General features: G+C 41.9%; 1 protein-coding gene across 1 annotated transcript; it reads right to left on the reverse strand.

Moving 5' to 3' along the window:
- Positions 1-480: 480 nt before the first annotated feature.
- LOC309603768 (uncharacterized protein) lies at positions 481-5,985 on the reverse strand (the record flags this gene model as incomplete). The annotated part of the gene is made up of 3 exons (XM_082337682.1): positions 481-1,286; positions 2,999-3,061; positions 5,820-5,985. 3 exons carry the CDS (start codon positions 5,983-5,985, stop codon positions 481-483), a joined length of 1,035 nt encoding a protein of 344 aa, XP_082193808.1.
- Between the last annotated feature and the right edge of the window lie 4,514 nt (positions 5,986-10,499).

A 10,499-nucleotide genomic window follows, 5' to 3' on the forward strand; every position in this document is an offset into this window, starting at 1 on the left:
GCACATTAGAAATTTTTTTATTTTGAGTTTTAAAAAAAGAAGCAGTAGATTAGGACAGTTTAATAAATAAACACCTGGTACCTTCTGACTGGAACAAGGCGGCGTTCAATTCAAACTCTCCTGAGTATGGCTGTGAAGCCTTGAGCTCTGTTTTAGCAGCTGGTCATGAAAACTTCAGCACAATAAGCTGTGCGATGAGCAGTTGTGTGCCTGGTTTCCTACAGCTACAAGTAGTGTGATCCTACACCTTCCCACTGTGATGACTTCAGTAAAAAACCAAAATATTTACTCAACTTTTAGGGAGATGCCTAGCTGGTCCCAACCTGCCCTGCAGTCCTACGTCTCCCTCTCAGCCCTCGGCGTACCTCCCTGAATGATTTCTGTTTTCTGTTGAATCCAGTAGAAATTGGCCAGCAGAAAACAACTTTATTAGGGAGGGCTGAAGGACACAGACATACAGCATTCACAGATAACGTGGAATTACATGGCGGGCGACAGCAGCGGCTCCAGCGGGTCAGAGGTGCTGAACAGGAGGAACCCAGAGAAGGTGGTATCATCATCAGCGTCTGCAAACAGCCCGTTGAAAGTCTCTCCTTGGTGAGCCTGCAGCCACACCTCATCTCCTCCCTGTAGCTCGAGGATGGCAGCTCCCGAGGCCTGGTCCTCTCCACTCTGGTACCTGTCCACTGTGTGCAGCATCTTGATGCCGTTTTTAACTAGAGCTACTCGGACGTTCCTTGAGTAGACAGTGATGTGGTAGGTGAAATAGTAAACACCGGGGTATTTGCAGGTGAATTTGCCGGTAACTGAGTTGTAGTCATTTAGACTATTATACAGCACCTTGTCAAACTTGATCGGGCGATTCGGGGGGGGAAATTTGGTGGCAATTGTAAGGCCAACACTGAAAGCACTCCTTGGCAGGACTGCTGGGGCACCTACGTTCCCCTTATCTCCTCTGTCTCCTTTCAAGCCTCTTTCCCCCTGAACTCCTGGATTACCCTGTGGCCCCAGATCTCCAGTATTACCTTTAGGACCTGGATTACCAGTCGGGCCAATTGGCCCTGGGAAACCAACTCTTCCAGGATGGCCAATTTCACCCTTTGTCCCTTTTGGACCTATGGGCCCAATGTCTCCTTTTAGCCCCTTTTGTCCTTGCAGTCCCAGCTCTCCCTTCTGACCTTTGTAACCCACTGACCCTATAATTCCTTTTGGTCCCAGTTTCCCAGGTCGTCCTCTTTCTCCTTTATCTCCTTTGTTCCCCTTCTCTTCAACAGTCCCATTGGCTCCTAAATGAAAAAAAAAAAGACACTTTCTTGTGATCTTCCACTAGATTAGTGGGGCACAACATGAGTTTCAACATGAAGACACGTATGTGTAGGTGTGTGTCACCACTGTACATACTGTGCTCACTGTACATACAATTTCTCATACATTTAAGTGCAGGACAAGCATAACATCTGAAGAACCTACTGTTGTGTTAGAAAACAGGTGCCCTGGCTGAGAGCGGCAAGAATAAGCTCAAAGAAAGGAAGGAGTGATTTGTCTGCAGGCTGATGGTAGCACTGGCAGCTCACATCATCTCAGGCAGAAGCAGCATCTGTCCAGACACTTGTTTTCAGTCTTTGGTATACAAAATGGGGGAGATGGTTCGCAATTTAATCAGAGGAAGGTTCTATTTGCACAACACTCAGAACTTGCTTGCCATGTGTTTCTGTAATTTCTACGTGATGGAACTTTGCTTGGGTTACCTAGTTTGCTACTGCAGTGCAACCAAAGGCTTTTTGTCCTTGTTATTTGCTACCACATGCTCCATTTATCCTTTGTCCACTCTTGGACTGAAGCTCAAAGCCTTTGAAAATGCCCTGCTTGCTGCACAAGGGTTTGAAGGTGAGGGTCTCATGATGTGAAGGGCATGGCAGCAGTTTTTAGACAAAAGATACCATAATGATCATATACTCTATCAATCAGGAGAAGAATCTGATAACTTCTGCATAAGAGCCCCTGGCTTCTGATGTTAGGAATAATGCTGTATTTACAGTTTGCCGTTCTCAAGTTACAACTGAGAGTATTTAACAGCAGCAATGAATTGAAAACAGGTGAGATGATTGCGTGGTGAACCTCTGGGAAAAGCAGCGTGGGTCCATGAGGACAAGGACACAGGAAAAGAAGGTAGCTTTGGTAATTTTAAACAACTTTTGTGGCCTCATGTCTCACGCTACTTCCAGGACAGGGGTCGTTTCTAATAGACTGGAGAAAAGTCTGAGGGGTGTAGAGCAGCTTGTAATTACTCCCACGCAATGCATATACCATATGTTATTTCTCAGGGTCAGCTTCAGGATTTTGGAGAACCTGGACACTGTCTTTGGCAGGCTTCCATGCTTCTGGATATAAACATTGTCTGTGTACAGTTACTCTAAGGATGCACAAGTCCAGCACATCAGTTATTGAATGTGTGCAGAATGACGTGATGCCACTTGCACGATGGCTGACTCGCTGCTTTTATGCACAAGTCACTCTGCACATGTACATCCATCTGACACAGGAGACATGCTGCATGTGCATAGGTTGGCTAAAGAGGTGAAGTATACAGGATCTACTGTATTTTTAGGTGTATAACTTGTGTCTTCTACAATTTCTTTTAAAAGTCCCTTTCCCTGAAGTTGCATACATAGCGACAGGAGCCTCACTTTCCTGAGGTAGCTGCGGATGCGGTGTTTTCCTCAGCAGCTGACGAAAGGATCAGAGATGGGAAAGGTAGGATAACAGGCTTAGTGAACAAGTCGTAGGGCGTGAGAGGCAGTGGAATAATTGGAGACGGTGGCAAATTCCTCTTGTATTGTCAGCATATGTGTGCAGCCTTTACTACCTTTGGAAAAAGGCTTTTTAACCTTTAAGGTACTTTCGCTACAGCTAGAAAGTATAGCACATCCAGTGCTCACAAACACAAGGGCAGCAGTTGATATAGACAAATAATAAATTGAAACACTTCTTTTCTGACCTCGTTCACCTTTCTCTCCATTTGCACCATCTTTTCCTGGACTGCCAGGAAGTCCTGCTTCGCCTAGTACAGAAAAGAAAAACAGATTTTCATTGAACAATTAAATTACCAGAAAACTTGAGATGAATCCTTCTCTAATCCTTCCTCTTCAAGCCTGGCTAAACAGTAATGTAAAGAGTAGTCTTATTCCTCACTTTTAGTGGGTGTCCCTGCTGTTACTTTTATCTTATGGAGAGATTGACAGAGAGCACAGAAACCCTACTTGAGGACGGTGCTTTTCTAAGAGAGAGGGAATCCTTAGCATATGAAGGTGGGTTATTGAGATATGTAGAGGAGCTATACCCTGGTCAGGACCACCAACGTGTAAAGCTCTTGTCCTGTTGTTGCCTCCATCCATGGAAGATACCAGCAGGAAAAGGAGTGAGGAAGTCACATTCAGCAAGAAGCTTTGCGGGGACAGGAAGCCTAGTAATGAAACAATGGTAAACTCCCCTCTCAAGAAGAGACATCTGCAGGGGTTTGGCCAATGGTAATGAAACATTACAGTGGAATAATATTGCCTGTAGATCTGAGGAAGGCATTCACACTCTTGATCCCTGTATCTAGCATGACACAGACTTTCCACTCCTCTAAAGAGAGCAATTACAGAAATCATTTTTGTAGTAACATCACGGGTGACCAGGAGGTGTGTGATCAAACACCTGGATTTGCAGAATGCAACAGAAGAAAAAAGAGTTGGCAGTTTGGACGTAACCATATTCCAAGAGTAGCTCTCCAGCCATACGGACTGGAGAACAGTTCTTTAGCAGTTTTCGGCACAATGGACACAGTCCAGCATCTGCTGAAATTTCATTGACTTGATAGGGAACAAAACTAAGTCTCATGTATTTAACTGCAAAGGTGTATGTACATACAATACAAAGAATGGTACAGTCACCCCAATTTGTTCAAACAAAGAATAGTCAGTACAGTCATCATAATAGCTTAATTTAGGAAAAAAAGTTAGGGACTTTATCAGAAACCAGTGATACCGTATGATAACTCACTGGAGTAAAGTGAAGACCTTTATAAGATAAATGAAAATAAGTAAGCTCTAGATTTCCCATTTTTCAGATTTTTCTGGACCCCTGCATATAGAAAAAGAAGGCAGTTAATGTTATGTGCCTATGAAGAAGATAATGGAATTTTTTTTGTTTGTTTCTAAATTTTAAAAGGTTTTGGTTTTAGCCAGGCTAGGGCACTGAAAGCAGGAGGAGCACGTAAGTGATTGCTTGACAGAGAACTCTAAATCATTTTATAAACAAGAGAGTTCAAAATAACTCTTTAGCAATCACTGAGGTAAACACATAAGTGGGTAGACTTGTCTTTCAGTGGTCCAGGGCAGGCCATAAGTAGTGAATAACTTCATTGCCCAAATTATAAGCGCTGGTTATTTTTCAGCTGATCTAGTTTACTCTATAGCCCCACAAACAGTTGTGGTGTATAAGAGAGACGAGTCAAGTGGTAGAAAAAGGATCTGGTAGAGGATCCTGCCTATGCCAGCATAACCATCAAAGAACCGCACATCAAACTGCACCTTCAACACTGATTCTGCAGCACACGCTGTCTGTGAAAGCGTATGTACTTTTCTGGTGGAGCAGGTGATTCATTAGCTTAGCAACCCGGTCTGTTAAAGGCAGACATTTCCACTAGCTTGAAAGACAGTAAAACACTTCAGCACATTTTAAGTCAATGTCTTTTAGCCAGTTGACCTCAGTTTGGTTTATGTGCTAGATTATATACCCCACTGAAAAGAGCTGTGATTCATAATCCTTAAAACCAGCACTCAGTAGAAGGGTTTATATGTAAGTACAAGTTTGATCTGGATTGATTTGTGCAGCTGAGTTAGCCAGGCCCACAATAAGTGTTTGTGACAGGTTTATGCATTAAGCCCTAATGCCACTGCATGATGCCACACAATAACTGACCTAATATAAAGCCTGTTGGGGAAAAGTTCCGCCCTAGAATTTTGCAAATAAATTTGAAGCAGCAGATTTGCATTTGTCCTGTGCTTTGCATTCTTGGGTTGTGACACTTCAGATGAAGTGGTGTATGTCCACATGCCCACAGATTTATCGCCTTGTGCAACCCAGGCCTTGATATTCCAGTATGGATGCAAAGGCCATCATTATCCTAAGGCTTAAAGTACTATGGGAATTATTAGCTGTAGGATGCTGAGAAGATTAACTCTGTCTTCAGTGTCAGACACAAATCTCTGTTATAGCCTGTTAGAGCAGACATGAATGCTACACTATTTTTCAATAGTCTCCATTCCTGAACTTCCCTCTAGTAGCTCTTGAGTTACAGCAAGTAGGCACACTCAGAAGCAAGTCATACAAATGTAAAATTTAGATAAGAAAGGGAAATCTTCTTACCACTGCACACGTCTTATTACACCGAACAAGGTATCAGTTGTTGGGGTCTTTTTTTACTGGGCTTGAAGCTCTTTACAGAAATATAGTTGCTGTCTTAGAGATGTAGGAGTAGGTTTACAGGCTTTAAAATTTTCGAATAGACATAAAGATATTCCCAAAATAAAAGGTGAAGTCTTATTCTTTTGTTTTTATCCCATGGACCTGAACTCTCCATAGTATTAGCTATCTTGCTTTCATTATTAGGTCTTTCTTTGTATTTCCTTCTTCAAACAGTAAATGACAAATGTCCAAAATGTTTCCTGAAGGCTAGGCAGAGTAATCCCGTTAATGCAGAGTGACTACAGACAACTTTGAGAACTAATGGCATTGCATTCAATACATGAAATGATTTATTCTGAACATAGTACCTGTATCTCCCTTGTCGCCTTTTGAACCGTCACGTCCATCACGACCAGGTATGCCGTTGTGCCCAGGATTGCCGGGGATGCCAGGATACCCTTGGGTACAGACGTCCTGGTTTTGTGTTTCTGCTGTGCTGACTACAATAGCCAGCAGTATAATCCAGGTTTTCATTCTTTAGATAGGTTATACAATTTTGGCTGAAAGATTTAAGAAAGCAAAAGTACATCTGCCTAAGTCTACTTTAGAAGGAGATGCAGGGTGAGGGAGGGAGGGAAAAAAGGAAATGGGTTTCACCATGTCTATTGTTTTGTTTTGTTTTGCTTTATTTATATGTCTCTATAGTCCTGGAGACTACTGAGTGCTATTTCAAATAATAGTTTAATGGAAATATCAGCCATAGCATCATTATACATTTGAAACATTAACTCAGCTTTGCACAATTTAAAATATTGCTTAATTGCCTGTGATTTGGAGCATCAGGTTCTGTTTCATATTTTCTTATGCAGTATGATTTGTGGAAATAAGTGACTCTGCAAAGGGAAATTTTGATGCAGGTAGATGGTGAGCAGCTGAAAGTCACAAAAGCTCTGGGGAGGTTTAGAGCTACCCTTTATGTTCTCAGGATCTAGCCAGCAAACAAGAAAACAACAGCTCAGTGCATCCCATAGAGTTTCACACTGTTCTATTTAAACCATGACTGCATTGACAAAGCCCAGATTTCATGGATTTGGCTGAACTTCACCCAAATTTCAAGATCATAATAAAAAGGCAACTCGGGTAAAAGTAATTTCCCATCCATCCCCGCCCCCAGCAATTACAGCGAGGAATACACAGTTGCAGCAGCTATATGCTGAAGAACATCTAGTGACCTGTCTTACTGCAACCAAAACTGTGAAATCCCCATGTCTGGCATGTCTACAAGGGAGTGTGCTAATAACAATGTTGTTGCTGTCCTAAGCCCAAATTGACAGTCAGAATTTCAGGTCTTGGGGGGTGACTCAGGTAGGAACAGTCATCCCACGTTCATACACGAGGATTCATACAATGTCCTGTTTCTCTGAGCTGTAGTTTTGCTTACATAACATAGAGACATTCTCCCTCTTCAGAAATCTCTTTGTAAACTCCTCTAGCCAGAACAGTGCCCAAAGAGGAGCTATTTCATGGCCATTGCTGCCTTTCAGAACCATGCAGAAGCCTGTCTACATCTTCCAGCTTCCTCTTTCCTATTTCAAAGACTTCCTACCGAATGGCACCTTATGCATTTGGAGCCTGTAAAGAAACCCTTCTTCTCTCCAACCTTTTATCAGTGTTGGCCATTAATAACCCATTATCTATCTATGTAACAGCTTCTTAGGGGGAAAATAATATAATTGAGCCAGTCAAACAGCTCATAACGAAGAAGAAGCAGAGGTCTTAATGCCCACTTGCCCATCCGCATTTCTCCCTGCACCTACTCGTGACTGCACAGTTGTACCTCTCATCTCCCAGGAGCTGGCTCTGGTGCCACAGGAGGTGAGCTAGGGCAATTCAACCCCCTAATGCAGCACAAAGTAATCATCTTTTTCTCTTTTTTTTTTTCATTGCGGTTAGTCATCTACTGGGTTAATAAGTTGAATGACCTCAGAGGGGGTCAGAGCTGGAGCAGAGTCAGGGCAAAAATGTGAAGGATGAAGTAAGAGAGTTTTTTTGGCAAAAACAAGTCTTTAGTCTGGTTCTCCCCCTTCATGTAACCGTGCTACTTAAAGTCCAGCTTATATTCATCCTTTCATTAGAGTGTGCCTCCTATATAATGTCCTTTAATATAGGCCCACCAAAATACATTTAATGCTTAATTCTGGACACAGATGGTTTAATTGAGTGTAAGAGCAATTACTGGGAAGAGATTAGACTGAGGAACAAAAATCAAATAGCAACAAAATTCATGCCCATTTTATTTGGAATAAATATTCATAAATGTCTAATGCACAGAAGCTTGGGCTATATAGGTTAAGTACTTGTACAGGTAAAAGTGATAGTCAGAATGAGTAAATTTTACATAATTGGCTTTTGAATTGGGTCTGAGAACTTAATAGTAAGATCAGTATTCCTTTTGAAATATTAACTAGCATTGACTAAAAAATGATGTCTTCTGTTTAATCTCTTCACCACCATTTCTCAGTCTTATGAAACAATGCACACAAATATCATGTAGAGAGACTGGTATGTTCTCAATAAGAATAATTACACCCTGTTAGTAATAATTGATTTAAATATTCTTTTAACTTAATTTATAGAGGAAGACCTTAATTTTGGGACATGTTCCTCAATCTTTTTATTCTGTCTTCAGAAAAGTTCCCCATTTCCCAACAATTATTGGAAATGTGATTTATGATTCCTTTGCCAATGGTCTACAGAGAAATGTTTGATTACCCACCAGCAAAATCCCACGTTCTCTGCTATTGCTGGTTGGCAATAAAGAAAGTTGAAAATAGATTAAACATTTGCTACTTCTGAGCTCTATAAACATTTGCTGCCTTAGTCAAAGGACTCCAGAGGAGTGCAAGAGGAAGAAGTGCTCTGTATGATGCTGTTAGGATATCATGCACCCCACAGGGAAGTCTGACTGTCCTTGTCCACTGACAGAAAACCCCATTCCCAGTTTTCTAATGGAGTGTTTCTTGCCTAAGGCATAGACAGTTTGGTCCCCATACATGCATTCCTCTTCACAAGCTGCCAACATCAGTATCATCATCATCATCACTACCATCATCGCATATATAGGCTCTTTGGTCTTACCTCATTCACTTTGTACTTGCAGTGTTCTTGGGCATCTTTAACCAGAGTATAAAAGCTTCATGTAAAGGAATGCACGCTTCAAATATGTGCCTTGAGGACAAGCACTTGTTTGGTCACTAAATTCTCAAAGGTCAGCGATTTAATTTTGAGAGCTGTTCAATAATTAAAACAGAGGTTTAAACTGGAATCTTCCTATTTATTCCAATATTAAGCTAAAGTGCTCTGTACTTTGGCTTTTACCACTGTTACGTGAAAGAAAATTGTTAAAATGGATTAATAAGGCTTTGATTTGCCTGTTCCGTTATACAAATGCATTATACAAAAGTTAGCCTTTGACAGCTTGGATGGAAGGCATGTCTCATACCATTATTGTGCTGCAAAAAAATGTAATAAAGTTAGTTTCTGTATCAAGCAATTTACAATGGAATTAGGGACAAAAAGACTATAGAAATTAAAAATAACAATGATGCTGTGAACGTGACATTACAAATATTAGGTGATTATGGAAAAGAAACGACAAGGTTGAATTAAAGTAAATACACTGAATGAGAAAGAGAGCTCTTCATGTGTAATTAGATGACTCCCCATCTAGCCATTCAAGCATCAATCAAAGCTATTGTGCTACTAAATTATATATTATTGGTAACTAAATCTGGAGGAGCCATAACTTGATACTTAACTGTGTCTTCTTGAGATTACTGAAGCTGCTGCTGTCTAAGGACTAGTGGAAGTAAAGCAGCTGAGCGTATCGTCAAATCCTTAAATGCTTATCGTGGACAGTGAAGGATAAAACCAATAGTAACAGGAGTTAATGTGTTATAGGAAGCGGCCTTAATTCACCCCTGTTGGTCTGAGTGACTGAAAACACTGTGTCTGAGGGGGTTCCCACACTGCAAGGTATGATATGTGTGGTCTGCCTATCGAATAAGGTATCCTCAGCACAGCTAAGCAATGGATAGTTTTCACTAAGGTCTTCACCACCACCCTGTGGCAATGAGAAAATATTGCAAGCGTTCTGGTGCCCTGGTTTGTATCTGGGCCATTGTATCTACCCGCTCTGAGGAAAAGGAAGGACAATGTGCAGCCATTAGCTGCTCCACTTGAATGAACTTCTGGAGCCAAATTAGCCTCGCTGCTGTGCTAATTGAGAAGAAGAAATGAGAGCCACGACAAACAATCCTTTTCTTTTTACCCATTAGGCACCATCTGAAATTTTCTAAGGTTGCTTAGCCTCAGCCTCCTCTCACACTTTAAAAGTTTGAGACATTAAAAAGTAGCCCACCCTGCCAGCTTAGTGCTGTGCCCTCAGTGATCTGTCCTGCCATGCAGAAAACCTGGATTTACTGACAAGCCTTCCCGGCTGCAGGGTGCTGGGAGAGCCGGGGGCTCTGGGGGGACAGCGGGGGCTCTGCGGGGACAGCAGCGGGGGCAGCAGGGGCTCCTGGGGCATGGCAGCGGCAGGGCCTCCCGGGCGGCAGGGTCCTTACGCTGACCCAAAAGAGGCTGTGAATTTTACAGTGACAACAGTCACAGGCTGTCTGTCCCAATCCTGAAGTGAGAATGACATAATTCATTAGTTACATCTACCTTGATGGACTCTGCAGTTAGTCCGGTTTGATGCTTTTTTAGCAGAGAACCAAGAAAACTGCTGTAGGAATGGCTGTAAAGGCAAACATTGCATCAGCTTCTCTCTCGTGTGCCTTGTCTCGTCACAGAATAACGCCTTGGCAGTAATTACACAGTAGCAAAAGTTCATCATTTGTTCTTAAAAAACGTTGCATCTGAATGGCAGGAGATGCAGAGGTTTTTTAGATTGATTGCTGTGCTAATTACCTTTGTTAGGAGCTGAATATGGCAGTAATGACCATGAGATGGGTAGTTAATAAAGGAAGATAGATATACGCAACCTT

Source organism: Platalea leucorodia, assembly GCF_965183815.1.
Source record: "Platalea leucorodia genome assembly, chromosome: 2".
In the NCBI taxonomy this organism is placed as follows: Eukaryota; Metazoa; Chordata; class Aves; order Pelecaniformes; family Threskiornithidae; genus Platalea; species Platalea leucorodia.